This window comes from Epinephelus moara, chromosome 20, assembly GCF_006386435.1.
Source record: "Epinephelus moara isolate mb chromosome 20, YSFRI_EMoa_1.0, whole genome shotgun sequence".
In the NCBI taxonomy this organism is placed as follows: Eukaryota; Metazoa; Chordata; class Actinopteri; order Perciformes; family Serranidae; genus Epinephelus; species Epinephelus moara.
Genome location: NC_065525.1, coordinates 29506860 through 29522876, shown reverse-complemented (window position 1 = coordinate 29522876; position 16017 = coordinate 29506860). Strand labels below are relative to the sequence as shown.

Genomic DNA, 16017 nt, shown 5'->3' with positions numbered 1-16017 from the left:
TTAAGATTTTTTTTTATCTTTAGCATTTGTCATACCAAGATTGTTGCTTTGAATTATGATGTTTGCAACTCTGCAAAGACTGTTCATCAAAAGAAAATAACACACATGCTAGATAGGCATCCTGTACCATTAGTTTTTTTATTTTAAACATGTTCACAGTGCTTTTAGTATTCCCTTTGTGGTAATGTCATGAGTTCTACAAAGACTTGTTAAAAAGTTAATGGAAAAGTTTCCAAACTGAAAATTGAGGTATATGATCGGCTGTAGGTTCCACTGAACAGGTCACAAGAACACCTGAGGCTGTACATCAGTCCACTTCTGTTTGAGCTGCTGTTTTACAGTGTCAGGTGCAAAGATACAGTCTATAGCCTGCTGGGACAGTTTCCATACGGCTTCATGACTGAGACCAAACGTTGAGGCTGCCAGCTGATATTCCTGAGACAAGTCTGTACTGAAGACACCCTTATCATCAGTCTGTAATGTGACAAAGAATAAAAATTATTCATGGTGAACTTTGATTTCTTACCACTAAAGCTACAGTTGGTAACTTTAATGAAAAAGATTTTGTCCTATTTGTTGACATTTATTGTTGTCAATACATTCACAGTATTACATAAGACAGTCTGTGGGAAAAAAAAAAAAAGTTATCCTGCTAGTTGCAATGCTACTAATGACATTTGCTAGAATTTGCAATGGTCATACTATACTATGTCAAACATGCAAAAAAAGATGACATAGTATGTCATAAAAATGCAAAAAAGGTCACAGTATAGTAGTTTGTCAAATAGTCATAGTGTGGTATGTCATATTATAGTATGTCATGGAAAGTCGTGCTATATTATGTCATAATGCAAAAAAAAAAGGTCATGGGATAGTATATCATAAAAATGCAAAAAAAATCATAATATGGTATGTTATAAACTAGTCATAGTATAGTATGATGTAAAAATGCAAAAAAAGGACACAGTATAGTATGTCCAAAAAACAAAAAAGATGATAGTATAGTATGTCTTAAAATGCAAAAAAGGTCATAGTATAGTAAGTCATAAAAATGCAAAAAGGGTCAGAGTATAATATGTCGTAAGATAGTCATAGTATAGTATGACATAAAAATGAGAAGAAGAAAAAAGGTCATAGTACAGTATGTCTGAAATAGTCATGGTATAGTTTAAAACAAAATGCAAAAAACAGTCATAGTATGTCATAAAAATGCCAAAAAAAAGGTCATAGTATGGTATGTCTGAAATAGTCATGGTATAGTATAATAAAAATGCAAAAAACAGTCATAGTATAGTATGTCATAAAAATGCCAAAAAAAGGTCATAGTACAGTATGTCTGAAATAGTCATGGTATAGTATAAAACAAAATGCAAAAAACAGTCATAGTATAGTATGTCATAAAAATGCCAAAAAAAAGGTCATAGTATAGTATGTCTGAAATAGTCATGGTATAGTATAATAAAAATGCCAAAAACAGGCATAGTATAGTATGTCATAAAAATGCCAAAAAAAGGTCATAGTATAGTATGTCTGAAATGGTCATGGTATAGTATAAAACAAAATGCAAAAAACAGTCATAGTATAGTATGTCATAAAAATGCCAAAAAAAGGTCATAGTATATTATGTCATTGCAAGTGATAGTATAGTATGTCATAAAAATGCCAAAAAAAGGTCATAGTATAGTATGTCGTAACATAGTCATAGTATAGTATGCCGTAAAACAGTCATAGTATAGTATGTCATAAAAATGCAAAAAAAGTCATGGTATAGTATGTCCACAAAAGCGCAAAAAAGGTCAAAGTATGGTATGACGGAAAAATGCAAGAAAAAAGGTCATAGTATGTCAAAAATGCAAAAAAAGGTCATAGTAGAGTATGTTGTAAAATAGTCATAATATTGTATGTAATAAAATTGCAAACAAAGGTCATGGTATAGTATGTTATAAAATAGTCATAGCATAGTATGTCCAAAAAATGCAAAAAAAAAAAAAAAAGGTCATAGCATAGTACGTTATAAAAATGCAAAAAGGTCATAGTATAGTATGTCATAAAAATGCAAAAAAGGTCATAATATAGTATGTTATAAAATAGTCATAGTATAGTATGATGTAAAAAAACAAAAAAAGGTCATAGTATAGTTTGTCATAAAAATGCAAGAAAAGGGTCATAGTATGTCAAAAATGCAAAAAAGGTCATAGTATAGTATGTCGTAAAAAAGTCATAGTATAGTATGTTGTAAAATAGTCATACTTTAGTATGATGTAAAGATGCAAAAAAAAGGTCATAGTATAGTATGTCGTAAAATAGTCATAGTATAGTATGACATAAAAATGAAAAAGTATAGTATGTCTGAAATAGTCATGGTATAGTATATAATAGAAATGCCAAAAAAGGTCATAGTATAGTATGTCATACAAATGCAAAAAAAGGTCATAGTATAGTATGTTCAAAAAACACAGAAAAGGTCATGGTATAGTGTGTCATAAAAATCCAAAAAAGGTCATAGTATAGTATGTCATAAAAATCAAAAAAACGGTCAACGTATGTCATAAAAATGCAAGAAAAGGTCGTAGTACGTCATAAAAATGCAAAAAACAAAGGTCATAGTGTAGTATGTCATAAAAATCCAAAAAACGGTCACAGTATAGTATGTCATAAAAATGCAAAAAAGTCATAGTATAGTATGTCATAACATAGTCATAGTAGAGTATGATGTAAAAATGCAAAATAGGTCATAGTATGGTATGTCCGAAAAAAAACACATAAATGGTCATAGTATAGTATGTCCAAAAAACACAGAAAAGGTCATCGTATAGTATGTCATGAAAATGTAAAAAAAAAAAAAAAAAAAGGTCATAGTATAGTAAGTCATAAAAATGCAAAAAGGGTCAGAGTATAATATGTTGTTAAATAGTCATAGTATGTCATAAAAATGCAACAAAAAAAAAAGGTCATAGTATAGTATGTCATAACATAGTCATAGTAGAGTATGATGTAAAAATGCAAAATATGTCATAGTATAGTATGTCCAAAAAAATCAGAAAAACGTCACAGTATAGTATGTCATAAACATGCAAAAAAAAAGGTCACAGTATAGTATGTCATAAAAATGCAAAAAATATCATAGTATAGTATGTCGTAACATAGTCATAGCAGAGTAGCATGTCATAAAAATGAAAAAAAAAAAAATGTCATAGTATAGTATGTCATAAAAATGAAAAAAAAAAAAAGTCATAGTATAGTATGTCTGAAATAGTCATGGCATAGTATGTCATAAAAATGCAAAAAACATTCATAGTATAGTATGTCATAAAAATGCAAAAAAACAACATAGTATAGTATGTCATAAAAATGAAAAAGGTCATAGTATAGTATGTCATAAAAATGCAAAAAAAGGTCACAGTATAGTATGTCACAAAAATGCAAAAAATGTCACAGTATAGTATATCATAAAAAAGTTGTGCAATAGTATGTCATAATGCAAAAAAATGTCAGTATAGTATGTCATAAAATAGTCATAGTATTGTATGACATAAAAATGCAAAAAAAAAAAAAGTCATAGAATAGTATGTCTGAAATAGTCATGGTATAGTATGTCATAAAAATGCAAAAACAGTCATAGTATAGTATGTCATAAAAATGCAAAAAACATCATAGTATAGTACATCATAAAAATGCAAAAACAGTCATAGTATAGTACATCATAAAAATGCAAAAAATGTCATAGTATAGTACATCATAAAAATGCAAAAAATGTCATAGTATAGTATGTCATAAAAATCCAAAAAAGGTCACAGTATAGTATGTCATAAAAATGCAAAGTAGGTCATAGTATAGTATGTCCAAAAAAATCAGAAAAAGGTCATAGTATAGTATGTCATAAAAATGCAAAAAGAGGTCACAGTATAGTATGTCATAAAAATGCAAAAAATGTCACAGAATAGTATATCATAAAAAAGTTGTGCTATAGTATGTCATAATGCAAAAAAATGTCATAGTATAGTATGTCATAAAAATGCAAAAAGGGTCATAGTATAGTATGTCATAAAAAAGTTATAGTATAGTATGTCTGAAATAGTCATGGCATAGTACATCATAAAAATGCAAAAAATGTCATAGTATAGTATGTCATAAAAATGAAAAAGGTAACAGTATAGTATGTCATAAAAATGCAAAAAGAGGTCACAGTATAGTATGTCACAAAAATGCAAAAAGAGGTCACAGTATAGTATATCATAAAAAAGTTGTGCTATAGTATGTCATAATGCAAAAAATGTCATAGTATAGTATGTCATAAAAATGCAAAAAATGTCATAGTATAGTATGTCATAAAAATGCAAAAAATGTCATAGTATAGTATGTCATAAAAATGAAAAAGGTCATAGTATAGTATGTCATAAAAATGCAAAAAACGTCATAGGATAGTATGTCATAAAAATGCAAAAAGGTCAAATTATAGTATGTCATAAAAATGCAAAAAAAAGGTCATAGTATAGTATGTCTGAAATAGTCATGGCATAGTATGTCATAAAAATGCAAAAAATATCATAGTATAGTATGTCATAACATAGTCATAGTATGATGTTAAAATGCAAAATAGGTCATAGTATAGTATGTCCAAAGAAATCAGAAAAAGGTCATAGTATAGTATGTCATAAAATGCAAAAAGAGGTCACAGTATAGTATGTCATAAAATAGTCATAGTATAGTATGACATAAAAATGCAAAAAAAAATGTCATAGTATAGTATGTCATTAAAACGAAAAAGGTCATAGTATAGTATGTCATAAAAATGCAAAAAGGGTCATAGTATAGTATGTCATAAAATAGTCATAGTATAGTATGACGTAAAAATGCAAAAAAAATGTCATAGTATAGTATGTCATAAAAATGCAAAAAACACCATAGTATAGTATGTCATTAAAACGAAAAAGGTCATAGTATAGTATGTCATAAAAATGCAAAAAGGGTCATAGTATAGTATGTCATAAAATAGTCATAGTATAGTATGTCATAAAAATGCAAAAAAAGGTCATAATATAGTATGTCATGAAAATGCAAAAAGGTCAAATTATAGTACGTCATGAAAATGCAAAAAAGGTCATAGTATAGTATGTCATAAAAATGCAAAAAAAAAAGAAAAAAAAGGTCATAGTATAGTATTACATGAAAATGCAAAAAAAAAAAAGGTCATAGTATAGTATTACATGAAAATGCAAAAAAGCCATTATCAAATTTTATTTTTAAAAAGTATAACAGGCATTTAAAAAAAGAAAAGAAAAAGCTTCCCTGTCAGTAAGGTGCAAAGAGAGGGAACTTACACAAATCACACTTGGATGTCCCATCTGGTACCAGTACTTGAAATGATGTGCAGAGTAACATGGCACAGTTTGTCCTTTCACATTTGATGTCAGGCAAAGCTCTACAAGAAAAAGAAAGTTGAGTTAAATCAACAACCGAGTTAACTTCCTGTGCACTCCACACACAACTAATCATTTCATCTCATACTTACCTAGCGGTATGTTGTTCTTTACCACTTTGTCAACAAGACTTTGAGATCCACCCATTTCAGGATGCAAGAAGGTGCCGTGACCAATTCTGTCTGGAGGAAGATTCAACAGCAAGTCTGACTCCTCCAGCTGTGATGGTACCTGCAACAGTCGTTATTGTCATGTCAGAGCACTCACAGATAATGTGACTTCAATTAATCAACAGCATTAAAATATTAAGGTCATACTTCTGAGAGATGCAGTGACAACTTCAGTCCACAGTTCTTAGCCCTCTGCAGAGCAGGAAGTAGGTCTCTGCCATGGCCAACCTTAAAATTAAGTTAAGTTAAGTACATTAACAAGAAGTATTGTGACAAAATCCTGCAATCCTCCCCCTGGTGGAAAAACAAACACTTAATTTTAGTCTGACTAAATATTTTATCTATACAATTTTGATATGATTTGGTGAAGTCTGGAAGCATCAAGTTATTATGGGATTATGTTTATATGAGTATATACATTGTTTTTCAGGAAACTCCTGCACAGCATAACTTGAATGTACAGGAAAACTGCTTCAAAGTACCAGCAGGGTTACCACACATTTCCATGGACAAAATTTCAAATGTTAATTATCCTATGAAAACTAAACAGAAACCTTTTCCAATCTCTTATACTTGGTTATGTTTGCTACAATATGTGGAAGCTTACCCATGGAAGAGAACTGCAACAATTAATTTCATTACACATAAAAAAATTCCATGAGTTTTCAAAAATTTTCAGTGATTTTAACCAATTCCATGACTTTTCCAGGCATGGAAAATGAGACTGAAATTCAATGAATATTCCAGGTTTTCCATGATCATGGGAAATCTGTACAAATATCAAAAGTAAACGTGCTCATTTTAAATATGCCATGACCTGTAAGAAGTACTTTAATGTTACAGCTTGTCTAACAGGTACCTAACTGGTTTAATAGGAGCAAAACATCATTTTTATTTTGGTTTGTTTAAGAAATAAAAATATACAAAACCTGTTGACACCAAGGTCTAAGTCATCATAATTTAAGTAACAGTTATTCAAATATTTTCTTGATACACAAAAAAAGCAATTGAGCTCGAACCATACTGGGATAATTCACAGCTGTTACCAGAAAACGCTGTTACCAAGTGGGGGGTGTTTAAACTCTGGTGATGCATTATGTTTAGAGTAAAAGTGTAATTTCAACTGACCGTTGGATCTCCACTGAGGTCTAGTCCCACCACCAAACTGTTAGAGGACAGCATGAAGTCCTCAGCAAGTTTAACCGTCTCCATGGCAACTTCAGTCCCATTCCTGCGGTCAATCGCCACCAGAAACCTTCAGGACAAATGGGCACATTGAGAACCATGCACCACTGTGGCCAGCACTCACGTTACTGAATCATCATTCACCGTTCAAAAGAATTAAGGGAACATTTATTGGTCACAGTGTAACACCAAGTCAGTTAAACTTCAGGGATATCATTGTGGTCATTTAGGAAGCACAAGTGATTGTGAATCAGTTTCACCTGCTTTGGTGCAAATAATTTTGGCAAATGGTTTTGCATGTGGTGGCCACAGACAGTTGCTCTCTCCTTATCCTTCCTGACTGATTCTTCTTCAGTTCTGTGTTCTGCTGGTGTCCTTGTCACTACTGGTAGCATGAGGCAGTACCTGCGGCCTAATCAGGTTGCACAGGTTGTCCAGCTCCTCCAGGATGGCACATCCATACCTGTGGTCACAAGAAGGTTTGCTGTGTGTCCCAGCACAGTCTCAAGAGCATGGAGGAGATACCATGAGGCCTGCCATTACACCATGAGAGCTGGAGAGGGCTGTAGAAGGGCATTAGTCCTGCAACAGGACTGGTATCTGCTCCTCTGTGTGAGGAGGAACAAGAGGAGCACTGCCAGAGCCCTACAAAATGACCTCCAGTAGGCCACTGGTCTGCATGTTTTCTGACCAAACTGTCAGAAGATTGTGGCTAGAGCCTGTCCAACACAGCCACATCTCACACACCCGAGACACATTTCTGGACTTGTTACACGCTGAATTAACAGTGTCTGCTTACCTGACGTCGATATCCACATCCTCTTTTTTACACTGCTGGATGGCTTTGATGACAGTTTCAACATATCTCTTTTTTGTCAATCCTATAGGAAAAAGATAATAAACGTGTTAGCCTTGTAATTTGATAAAACAATCCTAACATTTGTTATGCATGCCTACAGCAGTAGCAGCACTGGAGTCATGGGGGAATTGTTTTCTTCCCCGTTTAGTTCACAGCATGAATTAGATTGTTGGGCTTTGTTATTTTAGTTTGGGTTGGAGATTACAAGTAGATCTGTTGTTTCTTTCGGCTGGGATCTCCAACCCCTTTTTGTTCCCTCCTTTGACTTGTAAGTATTGTTCAATTTTGTGAATAAAAAAACTTTGTTGCCTTTTTCCCCCTGAAAACTGCATCTTGCGTCCATTCATATGTTCCACTCTCTAGTTGAGCATTTGCCTGTTCAGAGAGGCCATAACAACATTAAATCACTCCATGAAAATTATCAGCCTCCATGTTGACATCCCTACCTGTGTTCTTCTCCTCCCTCGGTGTACTCCTCAGCTCTAAATATTTGACACCATCAGCTGCAAACTCCTTTATAACATCAGTGGCCACCTGGGAGGAAAGAAAAGAAACACCTGTTACTGGTATTCTAGGCAAAAACTTTGATTTAATCTCTGACAAACAGCCAATGCTCACCATCAGGATGTCCTCCTCTGTGTCCACCAGCTGATGGATGACTTTAAAGACCTGAAAACACCTGCGGACATGCGCAGTGTGTTACTCTTCTTATTGTCAGCTCACCTTTGTCTGCCTGAATACAACTAATTCCCCACTGAACACAAATAAACAACATATATTATCAGCTGCTTTGTTTCTACATCACTTTTGGTTAAAGGATTAATTGTCTTAATGAAATGAGGACAGATTTGTAAGATACAAAGCTCTAGCTGATGATGAATTGGTCGCTGGGACTCATATTAAACTCTGAATTAAATATATACGCACTCATCCAGAGTCCTCCGCTGGCCTTTGCCGATAGCAGTCATTCCGTGTTCAATATTGAGATGTGATTTCCTGCTGATGAGTTTCTCGATGGTTTGGACGCTGACGGAGCCGTTGAGATGAGCATGAAGCTCCTGAGGACAGTTAAAACGCTGACGTTAGCATGTAGCTAGCTATCAACTAGCTCACATTTACCGTCTTTAAACTCCTCGGAGTCATTTTCTCTTCTAAATATTAAATAAAACGCTTGTAACTTACCACTTTTGGCAGCTGCCGATAAAACACATCAGCCTCATTTTCCATCACAAAGATAAAACAAAGCTTGGGTTAATCCGTGAGCTCTGAATTGTCCTCCGTCTGTCACAACAAGCAGGATCTGTTTTCAGTCGACATTTCAAGGAAGCACCATCGAGTGCAACACGGAAATAAGTCCCCATATTGTTGTGGATACACCTTGTCAAGGTTCCGCTACTTCACATGAAATAAAAGCGTTGTTTACCTGTAAATTCCTCAGTTCAAAAATTAAAACTGAGGTTATACAAGACTCTCCCCTTCCTTCAAAGATATTTTTTCCTCAATATGACAAAGACAGTGACTATTGTTATTTTAAATCTTAATTTAAAGGGAAACTACACCCATTTTCAAAATTCATACATACCATTTTAAGATAGTCCAGAAATATAGGTAGATATTAACAAGTATTTCCCAAATCCAGATCTATAGAGCTAGATCCCAAATCTGTGATGTCATAAGGCATAAAGTCTGGAGCTACTCATTAGATCCAAAAACAGTGTTTCCCAACTGGTGGGTCACGGGCCTATTCTGAATGGACCACAACTGACTTACAAACATGTCACAGCTGTGAAAAAAAAAATAAAACACCCTCACTTTATTTTTAAGAACTGTGAATTTCCAGCACAGAGTTTTTATTTTAAAGTACTGTTTCCTGCTGTAGAGTGAGAGACTAACAGACAGCTACTTAGCAGAGACAACAAACTAGCTCGATGACATGGCCAAACCCAAGTATGACGCTGAATGTATTAAACTGTGTGGACCTCAAACGAGATGAAAAAGATGTTATAGATGATATTGGATGCATCCAGGGAAATGTGCTGGGTATATGAGTATGTTTTCTGTTTCAGAACTGAGGTCACTATAACAGAGTAAAGATCATTTGGGTATAGAAAGGAAAGCAAACTATCTGTGGGTTCCCAAAATCAGTCTCCCAATCAAAGTCTATGGAGCATCTCCAGTCCTCACACCCTCTGACATCACACATTTGAGACTTATTTCTTTTGTTTCTGGCCTTGAGAGAGAAGAGCTCATGTCCACGAATATTTATTTAACTTTCCTTGGCCATGGACATAACATATACTTAATTTAGGCTATGTTCCCATTTAATACAATTATTTTATTTTTTAATAAAATATCTTTGATGTTGTTGTTATTATTGTTTGTGTTTTATCTGTGTAATTTGTAACTGTGTTTTGTACTTGCTGCTGCCTATCTTGGCCAGGTCTCCTTGAAAAAGAGGTTGTTAATCTCAATGGGATCTTCCTGGTTAAATAAAGGTTAAATTAAAAAAAAAAAAAATTATGGTTAAATTTGATATTCATAAAATTAAATTAGCTGTTTATTTGGAAAAAAAAAGGAAAATGATGTAATCACTATCACACCTTTGTTATATAGGAAAGCTCATCCCTTGATGTCACTGTTGTCTTGTTTGTATACTTACTGCATTGGTACTGGTATATCGGTATTTTGACTAAATTCTTTTGTTTAAAAAAATAGAGAAACATTTGGTACTTATTAACTGTACTGAATTAATCTAATCGCTGTAAATATCTAGTTTCTTTGTGGAACAGTGATTTTTATGCAAAACACAAACTCAAAATATCTATGGGGAAGTAGAAAGTAACAAAACCAAAAAAAGGAATAAATAAAAAGTATAAATATCTCCTCTTTTTTGACTCACATCACAGTACAAATTCATGCACAAGTTTAAATACAATTTACTACTTCCACATTAAACAGCAAATACTTCGAGTTTGACAAATGATAAAAAAAAATAAAAAATAAATAAAAAATAACTGTTGCAAAACAATTTTCAAAATATCTTATTTTTTATTGTTGAAAATGGCAACACAGTAATTTTATTAACATTCTCCTTTTTCTCATTACAAACAAAATCCAGATCCATTTGGTTTAGTCCAAAGATTCCCAGAATAAGACACTTACTGATGTCGAATGGAATATTCTGTACACGGGAATGATGTCGACACGACTGAGCTGAATGATGTTATTATATCAGTAGTAAAGGTGACACTTGTCCAAACTTGCGGTTCCTTTTTTGACGTGCAGAGAGATGCAAACACATTTAACAATTACATAGCAATGAAAAAATAAAGCTGCATAATTATAGTTATTTTAACTTAGACCTTTTAACAAAATAATTCAACATTCATGCACAAGGTGTACCTGGAAACTGTAAAAAAAAAAAAAACAATACAGCGAGTGACGACGTATCAAAACTGTTTTCCTACTTTTGAATCGCCTCTTTAAACGAATACAATGGATTCAGTCAACTCAGTCAAATTATGTTAAGGTCTACACGTTCATAAAATGTAATGATGCTACCGATAGGACCAAGATATCAACGTAAAGGACATAAAATATATTTAAAAAACAGGTCAAGGCACTGTGGCTCTGAGGCAGACTTATCGATATGACAGTTAATCATTCACTCTTGATAACCGAGCGCAGAGAAAGCAACTGAGCCAGTAATGAAGAGTTACTGCAGACTGAACAACCTGAGGTGACGGATGACGCTAAGACACATAAACGCTGACAGTTTCAACTAACGGTCCCTGGACAATGTGTGAAGCAAACTTTGTTGTGAACTTTGCAAAACAAAACAGTTTTCTGAAATCTATTTTTTCCTCCTAGGTTATGGTCCAAGTGGTCAAAATGAAGGAAGAGGAAAGTCACCCATTGTGTGTGTTCTGTCAGATGTCTCATTGTTTTTTTCCCATCCCATGGCTGATATGTTGTAGCCACTCCTTCAACATTTGAAAGCTTGGTCGAGCAGCAGGATCCAGGTTCCAGCACTGTTTCATGATGTTGTACACCACTTCAGGACAGCCGTCTGGACAGTCCATTTTGTATCCCTTCTCCACACGAGGCACAACGTCTTTTAATGGCTATAGAGTGGAGAAGAGCAAAGTTGATATGTGCATTACCTCAAAGAAAACCTTTTTAAATAGTGTATGTATTGCACATTATAATGTTCTATATAAAAAAACAGATCCACAAGATCTGCACTGAGAGGGGACTGTGTAATCCTGACAGATCCAGCTCCTTCAGCCAATCATGCTTTTCTGTCAGAGCTTCTAAAACATGGAAGGATCTCCCATCTGAGTTAATAAACTGTGACATCTATCACACCTTCATTCAAAGGCTACAGACCTGGTTTTTGGACAATCAGTACATTGCTTCCCTTAACACTGTCATTGTTATTTCTGGCTTACATGCTGCTAACTTGCTTCACTTGCCCAATGCAGGCAGCCAACTCTGCATGGCTATGTATACAATATCTATATTATTAACAGCATGGCTAGCTTTCTGTCACATGGGCTGTGTGTTAGTGCATATGACCATACATAATGACTATTGTGTTTTATCTGTGTTTACTTTGTATTGCTGCTTTGCATGTCTGAATGTGATGCTAATCTGTGTGTTGGCGCTTTGTGCTGTTTGCATGTCTGTTTGTGTTAACATGCAATTTGTGGTTGTGCTATTGTATTGTACTGGTGCTCTGCTGTTGCTCGATGCTTTACATGGCTCCTGTTCTATCCTGACAGTTTCTAATTGCTGTAGTTAATGCTGTCTTTATGTCTCTATGCTGTCTTTGTCTTGTGAATTTTCATGCAAATTTTATCCTTTTGTTGGTTTCAAAACATCTTGCCAAAGGACTGCAGTTGAAAATTAGCCGGCTGGCTAACACTGGCACATTTACAGAAATGTTGATTAATGTGCGTTGTCCTTATAAATAAAATAAAATAAAAAAATTATATTGAAACTGTGCCCTCTAACATGATAAACTATATATTGTCTAGTATTACTGCTGTAGGAAAGCGTCTCGACCAGGGATACTAGACCAGAGGCCAGTTAATAAACAAAATCAAATAAAAAAATCTACCTGTATATAATAAAAAATATTTTGTTTTCTATCCTTACTCATCTTTGCCAAGTGGCAAATTCAGTCACACCAGTCCTGCACAGGTCAGGTGTGCACAAGGAAGCTTCTTGGATTTGAGGGACATTCGGGGCTTAGTCTGGAGCTCTTAAGTCTACGCTATTTTTAAAGTTGATTTTTTTTTAAATTGTAAATCATGTGGTAATTATTTTTAGCATTTATATATTTTTTTGTCTTTACTCTTTTATTGTAAATATGTATCTTTTATTGTGTTTTTAAATTGCCCTGGTGTACGAAATGTGCTATACAAACAAAGCTGCCTTGCCTCTGTCAAGGCCCCTTTTTTTATAAACAAGCTCTATTTTGATGCTTTTTAAAAAAAAAAAAAAAAAAATACAATCTAGCACCATAGTTACACTCAAAGTGAAAAAAAATCCAGTGTTAATCAATTTATTTTCCTTGTGAATTAGAAAATGGTCAGCACGCCACCCAGCACCCTATCGCGGCCCAGAGTATCACTTGTCTCGACTATAAATACATTGCTGATTGATTAATCACTCTCTCAAATCAAAGCCCTAATTCCTCCTTAATATTTTCTGCATGCCTCTTTGATACTTAGCACTTTGAGATTTTTTTTAGCACTGAGATTTTTTTTTTTTAGAAATGAAAAGTGCTTTATAAATTATTATTATTATTATTATTATTATTATTATTATCATCATACTTACAATTCTTGGATAAGGTACTCGACCAAATGAGTAAATCTCCCAAAGCAAAATACCGTAGCTCCAAACATCAGATTTGGTGGAAAATTTCTATTGATTAAAAGAAAAACACACATGTAAGAGTTAACTTCAATCAGAGGGAGGCACACAGGGCAAAGCACTCTACTCAACATGGTAGCACTCCTTGTAAACAACAGTGTACCTTTTCTCTGAGGGCCTCCGGGGACGTCCACTTCACAGGCAGCTTAGCTGTGTCCTGAGTGGAAGAGGCCTCCTTGGTCAGACCGAAGTCACTGACTTTGGCCTTGTTGTCATCCGACACAAGAACGTTGCGCGCTGCTAGGTCTCGGTGCACAAAGTTATTGGCCTCCAGGTACGCCATGGCTTCACAGACATCTCTGTTTGAGTACAAGAAAACAAAGTTCAAAACCTGAGTGACTTTTTTTCTTTAAACCCTGGGATCAAAAGCATGCAGGACAAATTTCCAGATGATGCAACAAAATATGGACAATCATAACGGATACACTAAATAAACATGCTTTACTTTAACGTCTGTGTTTCTCTCCTATAATGTGTTAAAGTGATAGACTGCATCTCAAACTTCATTACACATCAGCCAAGCTGATTTTTTTGTCTTCTCTTTTTTTACTTGTGCACTGCTGCTTTTCACAGTTCATAACTTTTACCCACTGTTAATATGTGGAGTTACATGAAAGCCAGACGTCATGCAGCTGTTCTTGTGGCCTATGTCACAGGCCCAGGTATCAACTGATATTTCCAAACTGATATTCCTAAAGGCATTAAATGTAGGAGCTAAATCAAATATATTAGTACAACACATAAATATTTTTAGCTCTAAACAAGATCAAGAAAATGATAATGGACAAAGCATTAACTAGCTGCACGCAATTTGGGGATCTGCTACTTAAACATTGCTCCACAGCTCCGATAGTGATCAGAAATTCCACAGTCGACCTTCATGTGTGATGATATAGATATTATTGCAGTCATACTCACAGTGCAAAATTAAGGAGAGCATCTCCGCCAAGTACTGTTCGGCCTCTGGAACGTAAGTAGTCAACCAAACAGCCCTGAAAACAAACAAACAAACATGTGACATCTTTATAACGTCACTCTGAATGGTAACAAACTACCAGACAGTCTGCCACCCACCTTGGCCATGTACTCAGTAACTATAAACAGACTCCCGTTCTCCTCTACAATCACTCCAAGCAGCTGCACCAGGTTATCGTGCCGTAGTTGCCTGAGGAAACACACACAGGCATGTTATGTGGCTTACATGTTACTTGTGTATTCACGTGTCTATCGAAAAAATCCACAGTGATGAAATATATCATTATATTTTCCTTACGTCATGACAGAAGCCTCCGCAATAAAGGCCTGCGCTGTAGCATCATGTTTTATGCACTTCACAGCTACTTTAGTCCCTCTGTAGTCTCCCACCATGACATCTGGAATGATCACAAACAATAAAAATGATTTGTTAACTCACATTTATCAGTGTCTAGTTTCATTTACCTTTCTTCCTGATACAAAACCAACAGCACAAAAACACAAAACCTTCACTTAAACCATAAGGGACATGAGTAAATATGTTTCATTGTTACAAAGCTCAAAATGGTCAAGCTCCATCATATCTTAGTGAGCTCATAGTGCCATATTATCCCACCAGATCACTGCGCTCTGAGAATGCAGGGTTACTTGTGGTTCCTGAAGTCTCCAAAAGTAGATCAGGAGCCAGAGCCTTCAGCTATCAGGCTCCTCTCCTGTGGAATCATCTTCCTGTTTCAGTCCAGGAGGCAGACACCGTCTCCACATTTAAGACTAGACTTAAGACTTTCCTCTTTGATAAAGCTTATAGTTAGGGCTGGCTCAGGCTTGTTTTCGACCAGCCCCTAGTTAAGCTGACATAGGCCTAGTCTGCTGGGGGACCTCCTATAATACACCAAGCACCTTCTCTCCTTCTAGCTCTCGCTCTGAGATTCTGGAAAGTTGGTTCTTCTTCATCTGCTAACACTCAAGTCCTATTACTGCATAACGCTAACTTTGCTTTACGGCATGTCACTAAATCGGCTTCCTCTCCGGAGCCTTTGTACTGCACTGTCTCGCAAGTTCCCTCCCTCGAATCGCAGCTACGCCTGCCTCACAGCAAAGGGGTTCCTGGTTCAATCCCAGGACGGAGCCCCTCTGTGCAGAGTTTGCATGTTCTCCCCGTGTCACTAGGGTTCTCTCCGGGTACTCCGGCTTCCTCCCACAGTCCAAAGACATACAGGTTAATTAGTGACTCTAAACTGTCCGTAGGTGTGAATGTGAGTGTGAATGGTTGTCTGTCTCTATGTGTCAGCCCTGCGATAGTCTGGTGACCTGTGCAGGGTGTAGGGTTGGGAACGATTAACCGATACGACCGGATATCCGGTTTGACAAGCGAGAGATACGGCTACGTCGGTAGCAGCCTCCTCAATCAATACGAATCAGCCATGAATCCTTAGATGAATCGATTGTAGAGTCATGGATCGGG

The 16017-nt window shown here is 35.3% G+C and overlaps 2 protein-coding genes across 4 annotated transcripts in view; both read right to left on the bottom strand.

Moving 5' to 3' along the window:
• Window positions 1-119: 119 nt before the first annotated feature.
• adal (adenosine deaminase-like) lies at window positions 120-8968 on the bottom strand. Of its 2 annotated transcripts, XM_050073180.1 has the most exons (10): window positions 8817-8968; window positions 8562-8692; window positions 8253-8313; window positions 8081-8168; window positions 7575-7656; window positions 6719-6845; window positions 5738-5818; window positions 5513-5651; window positions 5322-5422; window positions 120-474 (listed from the first exon to the last, which is right to left on the bottom strand). In XM_050073180.1, exons 1-10 carry the CDS (start codon window positions 8859-8861, stop codon window positions 283-285), a joined length of 1047 nt encoding a protein of 348 aa, XP_049929137.1. In that variant the 5' UTR covers window positions 8862-8968; the 3' UTR covers window positions 120-282. The 2 variants fall into 2 exon arrangements, with proteins under 2 accessions (XP_049929137.1, XP_049929138.1); XM_050073181.1 differs by lacking the exon at window positions 8562-8692.
• A 1700-nt stretch (window positions 8969-10668) lies between these two features.
• The window catches only part of LOC126408274 (tyrosine-protein kinase CSK-like), a 20007-nt gene continuing 14658 nt past the window's right edge, over window positions 10669-16017 (bottom strand). For both annotated transcript variants that reach the window (XM_050073741.1, XM_050073742.1), the window contains 6 exons: window positions 14851-14950; window positions 14652-14742; window positions 14496-14569; window positions 13681-13876; window positions 13482-13568; window positions 10669-11758 (listed from right to left, as the gene is read on the bottom strand). In XM_050073741.1, coding sequence (XP_049929698.1) covers window positions 11573-11758; window positions 13482-13568; window positions 13681-13876; window positions 14496-14569; window positions 14652-14742; window positions 14851-14950 — 734 coding nt within the window. In that variant the 3' untranslated portion in view covers window positions 10669-11572. The remainder of the gene's footprint in view (window positions 11759-13481; window positions 13569-13680; window positions 13877-14495; window positions 14570-14651; window positions 14743-14850; window positions 14951-16017) is intronic.